The 20,770-nt window shown below is 41.5% G+C and overlaps 1 protein-coding gene across 4 annotated transcripts in view; it reads left to right on the top strand.

The window, feature by feature from the left end:
* Positions 1 to 20,770, top strand: part of DIS3L2 (DIS3 like 3'-5' exoribonuclease 2) — a 344,308-nt gene that overhangs the window by 141,722 nt on the left and 181,816 nt on the right. For all 4 annotated transcript variants that reach the window (XM_055345950.1, XM_055345951.1, XM_055345952.1 and 1 more), the window contains 2 exons: positions 11,142 to 11,242; positions 15,942 to 16,189. In XM_055345950.1, the coding sequence (XP_055201925.1) occupies positions 11,142 to 11,242; positions 15,942 to 16,189 (349 nt within the window). The remainder of the gene's footprint in view (positions 1 to 11,141; positions 11,243 to 15,941; positions 16,190 to 20,770) is intronic.

Here is a 20,770-nt window from a genome sequence, read left to right as displayed (position 1 = left end):
TCCAGCTTGGATGGAGGACATTATCATACTTGTATCCCATTGTCATCCCAAACTAAAAATTTGCCCCAGGGTTGATTGCCTTCTCTGAGTATCTTATCACTCAGGTAGATCTCTCAAAAATGTTTTCTTTTCCACTTTCACTTCCATCAAATCTATCAGGATCCCGAAGGTTGTGTGGCATCATGGGAAGAACATGAGGTGCCAGCATTCGTGAGACTTGGTACCCATGGGCAAGCCTGTTATTTGATCTTTGGGAGCCTCATTTCTCCTGTTTCTATAATTGGCATGATAATACCTGCCCACCTCATTGGATTATTGGAGAGTACTAAATGTGGTAGTGTATATAAATCACCTAACACAATGCCATATGTGTGCAGTAGGTGCTCAATAGCTAGTTACTAGTTTTATTGTGAATGCACAGAGCCCAGAGACTGGGAGTGTTCAGGGTCACTGTTTGGAGATGCCATTTGCATTTGATCCTCCCTTGAAATTGTGGATCTTAGCTTGGAATGTAGTGGGTTTCCTCCTCTAGCACTTTGCATGAGTTTGGCTTGTATGTTTCAGAGAAAACCTGCTCTACCTCACCCCTCATGGACCCCCCTCAGCTTTCAGCCACCACACTCACAAATGACTTGTGTCTAGACTCCTCCCCTCCTCCATTTGTTTTCATACAGAGAAGGTGGCATCTCTTTCTTTCTGACTGAGGCTAATCTTTACCCCTGGTTTCTGATCCCAACCCTTCCTGCCCAGGGCCCCCTCCTGTTCCTAATTGTGTCCTCTTCAACCACACCTTTCTGTAGTGGTTCCTTCCTATCAGCAGTTAACCATGACCAAGACTCCCTTATCTTAAAAAAATAAAATAACAACAACGTTGTTGTGATTTCTCTGTACCCCTACAGCTCCCACCCTGTATTATTCTAGTCCTGCACAGTCAGACTTCTGGAGCCTACTCCACACCCTCATCTCCTCCATTTACCTTTCAATCAGTTCCCCATGCATGACATTCTGACTTCACTGTGTTTCCTTCTTTCATATTAGTTTCACAAAGGTTGCCCGTGACCTTGTGATTACTAAGGCCACTCTGTTGACCATGTTGAAATGCTTGTTTTTTTGGTTTTCTTTTTTTTTTTCCTTTCTTTTTCCTCCTCCTCCTCCTCCTCCTCCTTCTCCTCCTCCTCCTTCTTCTTCTTTTCTTCTTCTTCTTTCTTCTTCTTCTTCCTCTCACCCCACATTAGCCTGAATTTTCTCCTACCTCCCTGACTGTACCTCAGTATCCTTCTAGGCTTTTCTAATTTCTATTTCATAAATGTTGGTGTTTCTCCCTGCCATGACCCTTGTCATTCCAAACCATCTCTGAGGAGGCCAGTCTACTCTTCCGTTTGCCCCCTGTACACAGATGACACCCTCATTTCCATCTCTAGCCCAGATCAGATCACCTCTAACTCACTAAGTCTTGATAGAACTTATATCTCCTCTTGGTTGCTTGAAGATGCTCTTCAAGGGTGGCTCACTGCCCATTTGTCTATAGTGTGGCTCTCACACTTTAGGGTGAGTCAGAATCAGAAGCCCCTGGGAAGCTTGTTCTAACACAGACTGCTGGGCCCCACCCCCCAGAGGTCCTGAGTCTCTAGATCTGGGGTGGGGCCTGAGAACTTGCACTTCTGAGAGTTCCCAGGTGATAACTGTTGCTGGTCAGGGAACTCTACTTTGAGAACTTCTGTTTAAAGAATTGAGGCAGTTTCCCCCCATTTCTTACTCTACCCCATTGACCTTCCTCTGTTCTCTCCCCACTAGCATGATCTTGTCAGATTTTAAGTACTTCGCTATTCAGAAGTCTCCATCCCCTCTGCTGCTAGTCTGATTCTAGTTATTGCTAACTAGTTTTTCTTTTTCTTTTTTAAAGATTTTATTTTAGAGAGAGAATGAACCAGGGGGAAGGGCAGAGGGAGAGAGAGAAGCAGACTCCCTGCTGAGCAGGGAGCCCAACGCAGGGCTCTATCCCAGGACTCTGAGATCATGACCTAAGCTGAAGGCAAACACTTAACCAATGGAGCCACCCAGGCCCTCTGACTGGCTTTTCTGTCTCTAGTCTTACTTCTCCTAAATCTGCTCTGTACACAGCAACCAGTGAGCTTCTTAAAGTGTAAGTCATGCTAATCTCCTGCCTAATTTGTTCTATAGTTCTTCTTTACTTTTGGGATAAATCCAAACTTCCTAATGTTGACCTAGCTTCTGCCTATTTATAGAACACCAGCTCTCGTTTCTCCTTACTTCACACAGAAGGCACCAAGCATACAGAAGAGTAATGAGTAATTTAAATATATAGCAGTTATTGAGTGCTTACTGTGTTCTAGCCACTGTAGCACTTTTACACACATGAAGTTTGTTTAACTTTCCCATTAATCCTATAAAATTGGTTACATGTTACAGAGGAGGAATTGTGACCCATTTTATAATGTTGCCATTGTCCTGTATACCAGTCATGTCCAGTCAGTTGTACCCAGGATGACAGGGCTATATTCCCTCAAAACTCACTGCAAGAGATGATGATGATGATGATGATGATGATGATATCAACAACAACAGTATTAATAGTATCTAACAGTTTTTGTTATTGAACTTTGTACCATGGCACTACCTGTGAACATAAATTATGTAAACTATTCCTGATTTACTAGGGCGAAAATTCAGAGGAGTAACTTGTTCAAAGCCATATAGTTCAAGGACATAGGACCGACATTTGAATTTAGATCTTGTGATTTCAAAGCTCATACTTTTAACTACTCCATCATCCCTATGGGTGGAAGCAGTGAAATTATATGGAGAGCTGTTTATCATTTGGCATCTTGTAAAATTTAAAAATTTTCAATGTCTATAACTGAATTATAAAGTTTTTGGCAACCCTCTCCTCCTTACTGAAACCCACCCGCATGTACCTATCTTTCTTCCAGATCTCATCATACTCTGGTGGTTAGACTTGGAGTCATGCTGGGTCCTGACACCCCCTCTACTAACCATCTCCTTGGATGAACCGTGGGATAAGTTATTTTATGTCTTTGAACGGCTGATTGCTGTTCTCTGAAAATCAAAATAGTAGTACTTCTCTCATGGGGTTGGTGAGAAAAATGTGAGATTATCTGCCTCTTCTCTCTTTCCCTTGTGCTTCTGCCTTAGGTAACATTGGGCACTGTCACAATAGCTTCCTCACTGTCTCCCTGTTGTGTTGCCTGCACACATCACCACTGTCTCCTCCCTTGTTCTCACTCTGTCACTTTCTAAATTATGCTCTACACTGCCACCTGAAAAATATTTGTAAAATATAAATCCTGGGGACTTTCTGTTAATAGTAACGGTGGGCTGTTATTCAGACACACTCCTGCCTGCTGAAACAACTAAAAATATTTGTGTAAAGTTAAAAAAAAAAAAAGACCCAAAATTTCGAGCTTTAAAGAGCTGACAAGCATTTACAGGTTAAAATTGGAATGGAGAATCCAGGGAATATGACAGATTAGAACAGCAGTAGTGAGGTTTCAGAAATAAAGCAGCTGGTGTCTCACAAAGAGCTGGGATGCCAAAAGGCTACACCATGTGGATGAGAGTAAACCTGAAATGTACCAGCTCTCACTTGGAATTACAGCCCAAGTTCAAGCTGATTGGCTCAACCAATCTCAAGTCTTGAATTGGCTGAAGGACAGTCATGCCTTCAGGTGCCTGGCAAAACCAAGTGGAAATTCTTTCCAAAGGAAGGGAAGGTTTCTTCAACCAGGCCTCAAATTATTTGGTGACCAGCACATAAATATAACCAGACACCCAAGGAGACCGTGCTCCAATGGCAAGAACCATCAACAACCACAAACAATAGAAACAGCCCTTCCACATCATCAGATAGTGGAATCTATATTAAAACAAACAAAAAAAAACAAAACAAAACAAGAAACTACTGCATTTAAAGAAATAAAAGATAAGCTTAAACATATCTGCAAAGAATAGGAAACTGTGAAAGGTGATAAATCAAACTGAAAAAGGAAGCAATTAAAAATTCTAGAAATAGCATAGCTTTCATGAAATTAACTCACTGGATAAGGAAATGTGTAATATATTTGATGACATAGTTTAAGGAAAAATGCCTCAAGGGTGAATTTAACAGAAGATTGGATAAAGCTAAAAAATTAACAAACTAGAAGACAGTAAGAAAAAATTATCTGTAGTAAGTATGGATAGACAAATGGAAAACACAGAGGAGGAAGGTGTAAGTAAGTTAAAGTCCTAGAAGGAGATGGATGAAAAAATAAGCAAAATGAAATTTAAAGGTAATGGCTGAAATTTTCCATTACAGCTAAGATCCCAGACCACAGATTTAAGATGACTAATAATTGCAAATTTATTTTTTTTTTTTGAAAATCCTAACTTAGGTACATCAAGATGTAACTACAGAAAATCAAAAGCAAAGAGAAGGGATCCCTGGGTGGCGCAGCGGTTTGGCGCCTGCCTTTGGCCCAGGGCGCGATCCTAGAGACCCGGGATCAAATCCCACGTCGGGCTCCTGGTGCATGGAGCCTGCTTCTCCCTCTGCCTATGTCTCTGCCTCTCTCTCTCTGTGTGACTATCATAAATAAAAAAAATAAAAACACTTAAAAAAAAAAAAGCAAAGAGAAAATCATAAAAGCAGCTAAAGAAAATGATTTTCTTCATAGGCGTTAAAGACTGACCATTGACCATCATCAAATATAATTCTAATCTTGTTATCCTCAAATTTTTCAATAGCTTTCTATTCCTATAAGATAAAATACATACTCTTCAGCATGTCATATAAGGCCTTTTGAGGTCTTTTGGTCCCAGCAACTTTTTTAGACACATAGAACCTTCCTCCTTCTCCATTTATTCTCAATTGTGTGCCTTTGCACATGTTCCTCTCCCTTTCTAGAATGTTCCCATGCTCATCCATCTACCTAGCTCCTACTCAGCCGCCTTGCTAGTTTCAGCTCAGGGGTTTACTGTCAACCAGCCTGGCTCCCTTCTCATTGCCTTGGTGCACACTGCTTGCCAGTTGTCACCAGCACCATGTACTTTCACTGTTTGCATCTTTGTCTCATTTCTAGCAGACAAGCTCTCTGTAGACACAGATGGGGTCATTTGCAGTACCTGATATTCCACAGATATTTAGGGCCTTCACTGGGTTGACTCTTGCATTTCAGTTGGTTCCATGGCCACTTAAGCAATATCTTAATGCAGCTTTTTGTGGCTCTTCCCATGATGGTCTGATTACTTGTATGGAAAACTGGTCACCATAGTCAACCCCAGGGTCCCTGTACACTGCCAGCTGGGTTTGTCTCTTCATCACTCCTATTTCCTTGACGAAACTAAAATAACAATACCCACTCCACTGATAGTATGAAGTTGTGGATAGATCAAATGAGGTAATATATGTGAACACGCTGTGAAAACTCTTTGGCACCATTCGGTTCATTAGGTTTATTTCAGAGTGAGAGACATGGTTGGGCTGGAATCTTGCGAAGAAGGGAACTCATTGGTGCCCCTGAGTTTTGGCTTTGGTGTGAGCTGGTTGTGAGGTCCTACTAGAACGACCATCAATGTTATGTCTGGTACACTGGCAGCATAGCAAATGATTATAACATGAACGTTGTTTTGCCCCATGAGGACTTGTGCTGCCATTGCTATGTTTCATTGGGGAGAGGGGTACATAAACAAGTTTTCCTGGTTGTTTGATTTTGAGAGATCTGAAGGGAAATAGTTTTGTTTATAAATACATATTGCAGTTTTCATTGAGTTCTTGTTGGAAATAGTAAATTTCTGTGACCCTTCATCTAGAGATGAGAAAAGCTTGGATTTGGCACTTTGTCATTTATTTAATTGGATAAATTGAAACTCCTTTTGCCCAATTCCTTGCCTTTTTTCTTCACATTGCCTCCATTTGGCATTATAGTCCATCTGAAATTCTTCTGATGTGTTTGTGAAGTGTTAAGAATCATCAGACTTGTCAGTCTATTTATATATGAGAAGACCAAATCAGAATAATTTTTAAAAAGATTTTATTTATTTATTTGAGAGACAGAGGCAGAGCATGTGTGGGGGGAGAGTCAGGGGAAGAGGAGAGAAGAGACAAGCAGACTCCCCACTGAGTGCGGAGCCTGACACAGGGCTCAATCCCAGAACCCTATATCATGACCTGAGCTGAAGTCAGATGCTTAACTGAGCCATTCAGGCACCCCCAGAATCATTTTTCTTACCAAAATCAGGTGTTGGGTTTGCACTTGATAGATGTAAGTGGCCATATCTACTTTTTCAGTGTTTAAAAAAGAAGTTTTAAACAATCTGTAGAAAGAGATTAGGATTTCACCAGACTTTTCTTCCTAGAGTATTTACTGGGGGAATATAATGTATTGTTGCTTATATTAGTAGTGTATCTATTTCTCTCTTTTATCTAAATTCTCTCTTTTGGATGAAGGATTTTGGTAGTCACTAGTTTCTAGAGTCTTTTGAACTAGAAGGGACCACAGAGAACATGGGCCACATCTGCCTTTAGTATGGCAAAACCGAAGGCTATGGCGAAGCCTACCCTTTACCCTTGTGAGGACTCTCAGCCTACCCTGTTCTAGTAGTTTCATCATGGAGTTTTAGTGCTCTGTCAAGCCATTTTTCCTGATATTTAATCATAAGCTCCTTTAATTTGAGCCCATTTTTCATATACTAAGTCATCCATGGTGATAGAAATACGCTAGCATCATCCTTCTCAGACACATTTCTCCAGTTTGCTCTCTTAGCTCTCATTTCTACTATCTAATTCAAATTCTGATTATATCTCATCTAGACTGCAACTGCAGCTTTCTAAAATCTTTGCTACTCTTGTCTTTCCATTCAATATTGCTTCCAAATTCATAGACCTGGAATGTATGTGTCCCTTACCTTTAAAATGCTTTATAGGATAGTGTCCACGCTTGTCATTTCCATGATCTGGACCATATGTTAGGAAGTATGTTCTGTTGAGAATGGCAATAAATCCTAAAATATTAGTAGTTTAAAGGAAAGAAATTTATTTCTATCTCATATAAAAGAAGACTAGAAGTAGGCAGGCCAGGGTTCAGAGGGTAGTTCTACAGTCTTAGCTCATTCTGCTGTGCTGCTCTGCAGAGTAGAAAGCACCCTTGTCCTGTGGCTTCTGGGACCACGATGAGTGCTTGAAGTTCAGCTGTCACATCCACATTACAGCCAACAAGAAGGAAGAAAGAGGGAATGCTGGGCCCCCATCTTTTAAGGACACTTACTGAAAATCACTTAAAACACTTTAACCTGCATTTTATTGGCTAAAACCTAGACATATATGTCACACTTAGTTGCAAGAAAGCCGAAAAAAATGTAGTGTTTTAACTAGTTTACCCAGCTAAAAATTGAAGTCCTTGTTGCCAGGAAAGAAGAGGCTAGATCTTGGGCAGTAACTGGGATATCTGCCATAGGATCTTGCCACCAGCCTTGTTCTTCTCTTCACCCCAGTGCCTTCTCACCCACCCCTTGTACCTTCAGCCCATTAGTGGCTGCAGTGAATCTCATACTGGTCCTTTACCATGTCAGGCCTTTTCACAGCTCTGGGCCTTTATCTGTAGTGCCCTTTCACTTTATCATGTCTCTTACATCTAGACATCTTTTGAGGCCATGTCACTCTGTCTGTACAGTTTTCTTACCTCCTTAACAGTGACAACACGCAGTAATTCCTGGAGCCACATGGCAGTGAAAGAGCTTTCTGAACTTAGTAATGGAACACATTTGGGCTTGAATCCCTTTTCCCCAGCTTGACCTGGAAAGTATAAATATGGAAGGACTCAGCATATGGACCGTGTTTAAAGCCGCAGCCCAGATCTCTCTTTTTGAGTTCCAGACCTTTCTATTGAACTGGTTACTCAGCATCATCATTTGAAGGTTTCATAGGTGGCCTCAAATAGAAACACCTCTGAAAAAGAACTTTTGATTTCCCCCTCCTCCTCTGGACTTTCCTGCACCAGTAATGATGCCTCTATCGACCTGGCTGCACATGTCAGAAAGCTGGAAATAACCCTTCACTTCTTGTAGCTAGTGGTCCTTGAGCTCTCATATTTGATTACCCTCAAAATCAATTGGTTCAACTCCAGAATATCTCTTACATGGATCCTTGCATGTCTGGACCTCTGGGCTCCCTCTCTCAGGCTGCTTAAACCTCACCTCGGGCAGTGTCACTTTCATGCACAAAATCCTTAGGCAGCTTGCCGTTGTATTTAGGTTTCAATTTAGGATGCACCCTAAAAGACCCCAGGTGCCTTGACTCCTGTTACCTCTCATTCTTATCCCTTGCCATGCCCAATCTTATGCTCACTATGCTCTGGCTACCTGGTCTTTCTGTTCCTCATTTGTGCTGAGAACTTCCTACCTCTGCCCCTTCCCAAGTGCCATTTCCCACCTGAGGTCTTCTGTTCCCTTCACCACACCATCCTCAGGTGTCAGATTAAATGTCACTTCTACGCAGGGCCTTTCTCTGACCTCTTAATCTAAATTGTATATTGAGAGAACTCTTCCTCCTTGGGACTTTCCTTCTTAGCCTTCATCACAATTTAATAATTTTATATTTATTGAGTGGTTATTTATTGAATATCACTTGCACATTAAAGTATATGTTCTATAAGGGCTGAAATCACATTTCTTTTATTCACTACTGAATCTTTAATGCCCATTGCTCAATAAATACACATGGAATTAATGAATAAATGAGAATCTCATGATTAAAAGTGTGGTAGATCTCTCATTAAACTGACATCTTTGCTATTAGTGTAGCAAGACATAGTTGTTGGAAACCTGTGAAGGTGATTCACCTTTTTAATCTGGCATTGCGTTTCTTCACATTCATTGAACATGTCTATGATGCTTACCTGCAGGGATATAAACTCAGTTTAATGTATTGGAATGCATTTTCGAACAAAGCTTCGTTTCTGTCAGGTTATTCTTATAAACCCAGAAGCTGAAAAGGTCATGTGCAGGTGTGATATCTGAAAATCACGATTGACTATTGTGTTGCTGCTAGAAACATCGGGGTGCAGGTGTCCCAGCGTTTCATTACATCTGTATCTTTGGGGTAAATCCCCAACAGTGCATTGAGCTGTCTTCCATTGCTAGCCCTCTTTGGATGCAGCTTGGCGTAACCTTTGGAACAGAAGACTTGCTTGTTGTTGGAATGGAATTAAAGCAACAGTCATTTTAAGTTGGAACCATGAGTGACTGTGATGGAAGTTTGTGTGCTCAGGATTTGGGCTGCCTTAGAAAACCCCTCACTACCTTGTATTGGTTGCCAACTCTTGAGACTGAAAGTTCAGACAGCAGATATCTGGGTAGAGTGTCCTGGTTCACAGTTTTTCCAGCTGCCTAACTTTTCCTGAATGATCTTGTTCTATAGAACACATTGGCAAGATACATTGTGGTGCAGATTAAGAACTTGTGTGGGTTTTTTTTTCTCCCCAAGAGTATAAAAGATGTTGTTCTGGAAGCATCTAATGATCTTGGAATCCTGAACTCTAAGGTCTAAGATAAAAGATGAATATCCTCTTTTACTGATGGACAGGCTGATCAACAATGGGAAAGGTTTTGTTTGTTTTTTATTTTTGGAAAACAGAATTCTGCTTTCAGTGGACACTATTCTAGGTATATTTCAGCATAGATGGAAAAGCAAACAGTTGATCATTCTTAAGCCCCAGTAGGTCAGATCATGTCAGTGTTTCCAGAGTTCGCTCAGAATGGTAAAACTTGGCCTTAAGCTGAGCCCTTGCTAAGAGGCGGCCAGTCGTGAAAAGGATTTATTTATTTATTTTGGCCTTGGTCATGTCTAATGATGATAAGTGCAAGTCTCTTAGCTGTCTGGAGTGGGGCCCACATGAATTGGTTGTGACCCCTAGACTCCAGGAACTCCAGTATAGTTGGATAAGAATATTTTGTGGGGGAACTCTAACACATAAAAATACAAGATATTAAATGTTCAAAAGTGTGTCATTTGCTGCATTTGTTCATGAGTGGTTTTAATACTTCTGGTACAGGGCCTGACTCCCTCTTTATTGGGGAGATGTGGTTTCAGTTTCTTGGGTGAATGTGCATTTTATAAGTTTCTTAAGAAAGGAAATTAAACATTAAAAGACTTTAAATACTCTTTATATAATGTCACTAAGAAAAGCCAGGAAAATCAGGGTTAGCTTATTTATTTATTTATTTATTTAATAAATATAATCTATTTTCCACCATTTTGTTTGTTATGGCTGGTACCAAAGTACTTTTAAAAGTTAATGTTTAGGGATCCCTGGGTGGCGCAGTGGTTTAGTGCCTGTCTTTGGCCCAGGGCACGATCCTGGAGACCCGGGATCGAATCCCACGTCGGGCTCCCGGTGCATGGAGCCTGCTTCTCCCTCTGCCTGTGTCTCTGCCTCTCTCTCTCTCTCTCTCTCATTCTGTGTGACTATCATAAATAAATAAAAAAACTAAAAAAAAAAAAAAAAGTTAATGTTTATTTTGATTTCAGCAGATGTGCATAATAAATTAACCTATCTCTATTCTTCATTGTGGGCTGGGGCAGTATTTCACATCTAGTTTGTTTGGCATTTCACACACTAAGCCCATTAGTTCAATTCAGCATAGTTTGATGCTCTCTACTTGTATGACACTTAGCATTTGAATAATGTTAAATAGATCAAATGTGGCCTGCTGAGTGTGAGCATTAATGCAATTTGGTGATGTGATTGACCTTAGCTAAGTCCCTTAACTACTGTGGGCCTGGGTTTCCTTTTCCGCAAAATGAGTAGTTTAGGGTAAAGGATGCTCTGAATTTAAAAATCCCATGAGATGCCTGGATGGCACAGTTGGTTGAGTTGTTAAGTATCTGTCTGATTCTTGGTTTCGGCTCAGGTCATGATCTCATGGGCTCAGCCAGAGTCTACTTAAAGAGTCTTTCCCTCTGCCCCTCTCCCTGCTCATGCTCGCATACTTGCATATGTTGTTCTCTCTCTCTAAAATAAATAAATAAATAAATAAATCTTTTTAAAAAAATCCCATGAATCTGTATGCCTAATACATATGCGTCTAACTGATTCCTCTTCTTTCCTTCTCTCTTCTTAATTTAGGAAAAGAGGATGCTGATGCTCTAGTTACAAAAGATGAAAGCACCTCCACGTCACAGGACACAAGAGCTTCACCAGAGAAGTCGCTGCAAAGATCAGCAAAGGTCATTGCCTACAGATTTTCTGCATTTGTCCAAATGACTGTCACCTGAACTACCTGTCAAAGGTGTCTCATGCAATTCAGTTAGGGCTATAGTTGGTCAGTTAATCAGAAAAGTCAGTGGAAGCAAGGAGTCATAAAAAGCTAATATTTTGTGTAATTTTAAAGATATACATATATGTTGATTTGCCTGTGTTTGGATGAAGGTCCAAAGCCTTTTCTTTGTGTGTGGGTGTGTTTGTTGAAGTTCTACATTATCTTTTTTTGCTTAAACCACACTGGTAATGTGTCATATTTGATTTCCAGTTTGGGTTATGTAAAGTGGAGTGAGGACTTAGGTACTATGTGAAGCAATCTAACATTGACTCCTAGATTCTTGTTTTTTTGCTTCAATTTTTTTTTATTGTCATCATGTCTATATCTAATTCAAAAGTAGGTTTTAAATGTCTTTTTTAGTTTTTTCCAAATATTTAATTTAGTTATTGTAGATACAAAATTGCTTTTGCATCCTATCTATTTATTTGCATAGTTCAATTTTATTTTTCAGTTATATATGCTGGTGGCATATTTGGATAAGGGATCAAACACAGCAGACCCTGGCTATCAAATGGCTCAGGATAGAAGAAGTGGTTCAGTAGGTGGTAATAAGCCTGAGGCTTTCTCCACCAGAGGCATCCTTCAGCATGTTTAACCTGCAGTTGTAGTGTTGCCACACAGTCTAGCACAGTACCTTTTGGATATTGACAAGAATTTCTGAATCGTATTACACATAAGTTGCCCTCAACTGCCTGTCCAGTCATTTTAATGAGCATTTTGAATACTAACCATATAATGTATAGCAGGCAGCATGCTTGGCATGGAAGGTTGTAATGAATGGAAAGCCTGTGGGCTAGAGATGGCTTACAGGCTTGTGTTTTGTGTGACCTGTGCAGCATTTACAAATTTTGACTAAGCAGCTTAAAAAAAAAAAAGTCTCCTGGCTTCTCTTGACAGAACAAACCATCCAGCAACACTAGGCCACATTCTTCAATGACTTGAGTCAGAGCTGAGTACAGACAGCCCTCTGTAGATGGAACTTGTGTTCTACAATTTGCTACTGCACCCCAATGGTCCCCTCTCTCTTGCTGGGTTTGTTTGGGTGTTTTGGATAGTTTCTTAGTAAATTCAATCTAAAATCACAAGGCAAAACAGCACTTGTGTGGTCAAGTCATTATTACTACAACTACTGTATGAATCACAAGTAATGTAAGTTGCTTCATACACTTCTCATGTTGTCAGATAGTAAAAAAATAAGCAAGGACTTCTAGATCAGACAAGATGGCATAGACTCGTTTCTCCTTCTTCTTTCCTACTAGAAAACTATAAACTCTGAAAATAACAAGGCAACCATAGGAGAATTCTGAAAGGTGAAGAGAGGAAGACAAGCTAGTTAGAGACTTGAGAGCAAGAGGAACAACATAGCAGCAGAGGACTTTACAACCCCTCCACCAACAGAAGAGGACCAGGCCCAGTGTTTCTTTATCTAACCTAGCAATAGAAAGGGGCCCAGGCAGACTTGCTCCTCAGTCAGATCTAGCGGGGTCCCTCTGACAACACCAGGCACTCCTGGCAGTACCTACAAGAATTAACTGGGAACCTTGCTGACAATTATAAGTGGTTAGGAGAAGGGCTCCCCTTTCCTGCCACAACTGAGGTTTCTCTCCCCCATCAAGAGACACCAGGCATCTGGTGGCTCTGGCAGTTGGGATTCCTGCCAAAGAAGTGACCTAGCCCCAGAAGTTTCTTTGTCCCCATGGGCCTGAGATTTCTCTTCTCCCCCTTCTGCACCCCCACAGAGGTAGTAGATGGCTAGGGAATCCCAGTAAGGAGGATCCTATCACAGCAGATGTGTGGTTCAGAAAATTTAATCTCATGAGTCTGAGACACTATTTTCCCACCCAGAGACAGTGGGTCATCAGGTGGCACCAGGGTCCTACCACAACAAAAAACCTTAAATGGGAAGTTTCTTTGTCCCTGCATGGACATGGATAAGAATCTGTTCCTAATCAATACTAGAGAGACTAGGTGGCCAGCCCTGAAGAAGTTCTTGTCACCCCTTTAGGCAATATGGGCAGAGACCAGTGGGAGCCCCAGTGGTTCCATGTTAACTAAACATCAGAATAGTACTTCAAAGTCTCTGCAAATTAATTTGTCATTGGGACTACAGCCCACAAAATAGTTCAGGATCTCTATGCTAAACCAAGGCAGGATGACCTGCCTTCTAAAATAAAAGATTTCAGTAAGACCTTGAATCTCTAACATAATAGCCAAAGGTCCAGGATGTGATAGAAAATCATTTTTTATTACTAAGAACCAAGACATTGTCACTTGAGTGAGGAGAGGCAACTAACCGATGCTGACACCAATGTGTTGCAGTTATCTGACAGTGATTTTAAATCAGCCATCATAAATATGCTTCAACAAGCAATTACAAATTCTCTCAAAACAAATAAGTAGATAGAAAATCTCACCAAAGAAATAGAAATTATAAAAAAAGAACCACGTTGGAAATTTGAACAAAAAATACAATAACAGAAATAAAATACTTTCAGGATGGGCTCAGTAGTAGGTAGAGGTGACTCAGCATAGGATTACCTAACTCGAAAACATGTCAGTAGAATTTATCCAATCTGAACAGAGAGAAAATAGGCTGGAAAAAGTTAACAGAGTTTCAGGAAGTTGTGGGGCAATAAAATGGATTCAACATTCAGATAATTGGAGTCCTAGAAGGAGAGGATCATCAAGAGAGTGGGCTTATAGATGGTGCTGACTGGAACAGGTTAAAAAATACTGTAGAGATTTTGAGATTGGAGCAACAATTGTATAACACAAATCTGTAATGGTGTCCATATGCATCATTGTAATTCTCTTCTGATGGACTCCATAGTTTGTGTTTGATGTTGGAGAATAGCAGTGGCTGAACTGTCCTGGAATTGAGGATTTTTTAGGGTGGGTGTGGTGGAAGGCCAACAGAGGTGAGGCATTTGATGATGGAGGTGAGAAAACTAGAAGCGATGGAACATGATGTCCCTTGGAGGTAGGAAAGGATTCAAGCATTAGAAATAGCAAACAGACACAGAGAGCAGGCTGAGGTCAAGGCACTAGTAATCTTGATGTGGTGAAGAAGCCATGGAGGGGGGCACAGGAGAGTAAGGGAGCTGGATGACAGGTTAGTCTGAGATGATAAGATTTGGACCAGACCCAGAAGATGCTGAGGGGTAACCATGAGGATGAGTTGCTGAAATGGAATGGAAGTGAAGGCCACCAGCATTGAAGGGATACTAGGACTATAAGGGCAAAATATTGGCTGAGTCATTCGCCTGGAGATGTAAGCCAGTTACTGTAGAGCAGCTAGGAGGTCCATGGATGACAGTAACAAGAAAGGGATAGCCTGAACCATGGAAGGACACAGACCCATGCATGAGGCAAGAAGAGTAAATGGTCTGAATGTGACCATATAGCACAGGAAAACATGGATGTCTCATTCAGGGGCTGTGTATGAAGAAGGAGCAGTCTCTGTGCAAAGGGCCTGGGATAGACAAGCATATGTGAGGACAAGATTAAGGATTCCTGACAGAGGAGACAGCAGCTTGTTCAAAACAGAGTGGTGTTTTTCAAAGAAGAAGGAAGAGTTAGGAGAACATAGAGCCTATCATGGGACTGAGATTTGATGAGAGGACAGGTGTCCAATGGAGCAGCAGCCAGGTGCCCCTGGGGCAGAGGAGAGGCATGCTGACTGGTTGGAGATTCTTGCTAGACAGGCTGAAGCCCCACATGGAGTCAGAGACATGAACAAGAGTGGTAGCCAGATCACCAGCAGTCTAAGCCTTGGCTCGGGTCAGAGTGGAATGCGGCAAGTAATTCCAGGGAAGAGACCAAAGTGCAGACGGTCTGCAGTGGGAAAAGGAAACAGTTCAGAAAGGACTTTCCAGGGTGAGTGAGGGGATTCACTTTCTTTAGGAATGCTTCTCTTTTGGTAGAGGTAGTATGTCCTTGTAGTGGTGTGGCAGCCTGAATCTTTGCCTGGTGAAATGAAAGAGTGGATTTAATGTTGGAAAGAAGGAAGGTGAAAAGGTTTCCAGCCTTTTTGTTTTTGGTTTTTGAGAGGGGGAGACAGAATCTTAGGCAGGCTCCACGCCCAGCTCAGAGCCTGCCACAGGGCTGGATCTCATAACCCTGAGATCGTGACCTGAGCTGAAATCAAGGGTCAGGTGCCTAACTGACTGAGTCACCCAGGCACCCTGGTTTCCAGGTTTTAAAGGCTTAATAAAGACCAATTCCTTATTTATTTTTAATAACATTTTTAAAAAGCAACTACTCTGTTGTTCATGTCAGAAAAATGTAATGCAGAGCAAATTCTTAGGACCATACATCCCTGCTGGAGTCTTAGATACATCCTTAAGACATAGGTCTTGGTTATATAAGCACTTTCATCTGATTCATCCATGTATTGCATGGTTTTCTCTGCATAAATATGCTCCCTGGATACTTAAGTTGTTACAACTTAAATATGTGTTTAGTCACAGAGCATCATGAGAGGCACTTCATTGGGACCTAGACAAACTGCTGGGCTCAGCTAGTTGACCAGATAATATCTTGCTGACTTCTTCTGTTATTCAGTCCTATAGGTAAACAACCTTTGACTATATCTTTGGTGTTTTCAGGTGGTTTACATCTCGGAGAAAAAACATTCCCGAGCAGCAACTGGCTTTCTCAAACTCTTGGCTGATAAGAACAGTGAACTGTTTAGGAAATATGCCCTGTTTTCTCCCTCGGACCACCGAGTGCCTAGAATTTATGTGCCTCTCAAGGACTGTCCCCAGGATTTTGTGACTCGGCCTAAAGATTATGCCAACACACTCTTCATCTGCCGCATCGTGGACTGGAAGGAGGACAGCAATTTTGCCCTGGGGTAGGTGATCTTTAGTAAGAAAAACCACAGAGCCTTGTCAGAACTCAGTTTAGGTGGCCTTTTGGTAAACTCTTTTATGTATTTTAGTTATTATTTCTTTATTTAAAACATGAGTACTTGGCATATTTGGGTCATGGTTTTTCAGAAATTGCTATTATCTACCACCTGGACTGGTCACCTGTCGGTTCCTTGAATCGCCAGGCAGTCACCTTTTTTTGTTTGTTTTTGGTTTGGGGCATAAAACAAGCAAACAAGCACATCCTGAGTCTCTACTTATTTCCCATTATGTCATGAACCCTGTTTGTAGTTATGAACTGCAAAGAATTTGTTGTATCAAACAATCAGACTCCTCCTTTCAGATGCTAGTGTTAAAATATGCAAAATTCCAGGCATTTCAGGGGACCCCAGTCTTCCGTGCTTTAAAATACAAATATGAGGCAGCACGGTGGAGACAGCTGAGTGGTGGAGGTCAACAGGTTAGGGGTGCATGGGGCCCCCTTGCAGACCAGCTGGTGTTGCAAAAAGCAGATTCTTGATCTAGAGGAGGAGGCTTTGTGGCCTGAGCTGCTAGATAGTGGCAAGATTGAGATTTGTGTCTCTGACTGATGCCAACCAGACTGTCCTGGATCAATTCTCCGCTATGCCTGTTCCCATGCTGCAGTGGAGCAACAATGTCTGCTTTCAAGTCACGCACGTGTTCTCCAACATCGAGACGGGCATCTGATTTGTGTCTTTCAAACGCTGAGGCCAGGACACACAGTTCTGGGCTGGTCTCTATGAAGCCTGTGTGACCAATTGCAGTGTGGTTGTGTGGGCCCAGCCGTCTTAGTTGAAGGCTGTCCTTGCAAAACACCTTGACTGGTGCCTTCCAGGACCTGGGACCACTGGCCAGGACTTCTCATTAACCAAGGGCATGTACCTACCTCCTTGGCATCCTGGGTACTCCAGGATCCATTCAAGGGTCCTGCTGGGCCCCCTCTTCAGGATCTGGAAACTACTAAGAAAAAAAGTTATTTCTTCAGAGCTACCCACTGCTGTTTTGGGGCAGTCCTTCCCCTGTCGGTGAACACAGAGGAGTGCTGGTCTTACAGAGGGCTCTTGGTCCTCCCCCCGAAGACCCTCTGCCCTGTCTCCTCTCCATCCTGCTCTCAGGGGCTTTACCAGTCCCTTTAGAGAAGGCCTCTCCTCTCTGCAGCAGAATCCCATCCTTATGGCTAGGACAGTTCCAGCCACCTTGGGTGGCAAACTTAACCTCTTGTAGCTTCAAGACTGGGACCAGGTTTCCCATCTGAAAGTCCACCAGCTCAAAAAATGTTTGGAGATTTTCAAGGATCAACCTGTGATTGTATGGTGCATAAAATTATTTTTTATTTTGAATTTTTTCACAAACATTGAGAGAATAATATATCAGCAACAACTATCTGCCAATCATATATAATAATTTTATAATTTGGCCAAAAAATATAAATATGAAAGTATATTTTAATGATATGCTTTTTTGGTATTGATCCTTCAGAGGTTTTACTTCAGGTGTTAAAAATTAAATTACCTGACTGGAAGTAGGAAGGGGTACCATGTTTTTATGGAAGCTGTCAGAAACCAGTCTAACTTAAATATAGATTATGGAGTCATAGAGCATCATGGATAACCACTTCATTTTGATCTGAAGGAACTGCTGAATGTAGCTGTTTGATCAAAAGCTGTACATGTTTTTTACAAAACATTCTTACAATTGTATTCATTTTGAAAGAAGAACAATAGTAAGTTTTAGCTATATCTTTAGCCCTTTAATATGGATGGCGTCTGGTTTATGCATCTCACAAAATGAAAATAAAGGTGTACAAGCAAAAAAATAAATAAATAAAAGTGTACAAGCTATACAAGCAATAAATAAATAAATAAATAAAGGTGTACAAGCTAGAAAAGTTTGTTCTGACACTTACTTTTAAGCCAGTTTGGTGACTTGCTTGCTGGCCATCTGACTTGTACAGGATGGGCCCTTCTGGGAATGTCCTGTAATTATAAGTACCAACACTAACTGGATGGCCACAGTGTACTGCTTTTATCTGATTTGTTCTATACTTAAGCCTCTTATGACTAGCAAAGTAAGCCAAATCAATTCTGTGTGTGACACCTCGTGCCATTTAAGAAATACTGTCCTGTGCCACTTTTTCAGTGATGTGAAGATCAGTGTGATTTATATGATCTCAGAGCCACTCAGGAACAATTCTACTTTTTTGTGCTCAAGTGGAGTGATTGCAATATCATAATTTTTAAACCTAACTTGTTATCCAAAAGTGATGTCAACCTCTTGAGTCCTAAATAGTCCTCCTCTGAGGCTTGCCAGTTTCTCACCATCAAGTCCAAAGGCCTGATAATGGCTATGCCACCTGGCCCCTATTGGTTGGGCCTGCCACACTCTACTTGGCAGTGAAAAGGGAAGAGTTTCACATCAAAGCAGGAAATCCAGCCTTGTCTTTTATCTGCCTGTCTTATCCCATTGTGTATACTTGATTGGACTACTTCCTTAGCTATCAAATTGTAAGGGTGTAGTCAAGAAGTCTTCATGATGTGAGTTTCTCTTATTGCTGGAATGGTCTTACAGGTTCCTTTTTCACAGCTGAGCCATTATGTCATCAAGAAGTCTTTCCTTGTGGGTAAATTACCGTGACAGTTGAAAAAGGAGTCAAGCCTTTGAAGCAGCAGGGATGTTTGCAAGAAAGAACATTTGAAAAGAGTAGCCACATATTAATCATGTACTCCTCAAAATAAAAATATTTGAAGATCCTTATCCTGGGATGGAAAACACAACTAAGTTTTTCTCTACTTTCTTAGTGTCAAGACAGTAAAAGGTGTCATTTATGGAAATATGCCTTTTAAGATCTTAGTGAAGAAGAGAAAATTTATCTGGAGAAAGAAAGAAAATGTGGTAGGTGCTCTCAGATGGTGTCTCTCTCCTGAGGGGTGCGGACTGCAGCTGTTGGGCCTGGTGGTGGTCGCCTTGCCATTTGTCCTGGCTGTCGGTTACTGATCATTAGGCCCCAAGGTCACTGTTTCCCGATCAGAACATGCCAGGACTGCCTGGGCCCACTCTCTCATCTTTGCTGGGTTTGGACCAGGAGTTTGAAGGTGGTGCTTGCTGTGGGTATGAGTGTTTGTGGTTAGCTTCCCCAGAAACTCTGCCCAAAAGCTGAGGTTAGCCAAAGTGGCTTCCTTTTGATTTTCTTCCCTGCCCCTGCACTCTGCTCTTAAAAATTTTCAAACTTCTTCTGTCTTTGTAATTGCTACTATTTATTCAAGCCCAAGGTCATTTACTCCTTCTATAGTTAAATTCAGTTCATGAGACAGGCATTGATCAACTATGTGTAAGTTGCTTTGCCATTTGATGTGAGAAATACAAAGGTAAACAAGGTATGGTTTCTTTATTCAAAGAAATTATAGCCTAACCCAGAAGGACTTGTATATAAACATCATAGGATTCATTCGATTCTAAGAAATGGAAGCCTAGTTGAGCTAATTTAAATAAAAGTAGAAATTAATATAACAAACTGGTGGTTCGAGATGCCTGGATGGCTCAGTGGTTGAGCATCTACCTTTGGCTTAGGGCATGATCCCGGGGTCCTGGGTTCGAGTCCTGCATCAGACTCCCCATGGGAGCCTGCTTCTCCCTCTGCCTATGCCTCTGCCTTTCTCTGTGTGTCTCTCATGAATAAATAAATAAAATCTTAAAAAAAATTAAAATAAATAAAAATAAACTGGTGGTTCTCCTAAAACCCAGGGCAGGAAATGGATGGGGATCTCAGAACTAACAAGGTGGCAAAAGAATTGCAGCTTCTCTCTTAGCGATCCTGATAAGCCAGCTACCACATGCTATCTTTTCCATACCCTTTCTGCACATGAGCTGTATTATTTTGCATTCTCTACACAGCAGCCATCTTCCTGCTCAAAAGTATACATGATCCCCAAATTAGCACTGCCCGTCCTCTGCAGGTCACACACTGAAGTCTGGGTCACGATACAGTTATTTCTAGGGTAGAAAATCTTACTGTTCTAGCTTGGGACTGTTATTTGTCCTGATCAATAGTTTTAACCAGAGGTAGTAGTCCAGGGTCACATGGCCCACTGTCCAGGGGGGCAGGAAAGTGGGACTTGACCCTCTGGGAATGAGTGTGGATAAAGCAGACAGATTGAATGGCCTGTCTCTTTAGCTCTAGCTTTAGTGTGAAACAGAATATTGTAAATTCTGCCATTGGAATAAAGTAGTTTTCTGGAAGTTTAGAGGACATGGGCAAAGGGAGAAATCTGGGATTGTTTCTGGGAGAACAGAAGCCTCTTTGCTGAAAGATCACTCTGATTGAGTCCAGAGAGAACAGGAGAGGACGGAGCTGAAAGCAGGCAGTCCTAACAGGCTATTGTGTTAACATGGGGATGGGGGTGGGGAGAACCGGAAATAGATGAACTGTAATGAAGGCTGCAAAAGGAATGAAAAGATTCAGGGGAGGATGAGGAAGGTGAGTTCTCCTAGACCCATTGGAAATTGTCCGATTGGAGAAGGACAGAACCTTGGGTGAATGCGCAGGT

Source organism: Nyctereutes procyonoides, unplaced genomic scaffold (assembly GCF_905146905.1).
Source record: "Nyctereutes procyonoides isolate TBG_1078 unplaced genomic scaffold, NYPRO_anot_genome, whole genome shotgun sequence".
Classification (NCBI taxonomy): domain Eukaryota; kingdom Metazoa; phylum Chordata; class Mammalia; order Carnivora; family Canidae; genus Nyctereutes; species Nyctereutes procyonoides.
The sequence above is the reverse complement of the archived record's forward strand: the minus strand, read 5'-3'. Positions and strand labels throughout refer to the sequence as shown.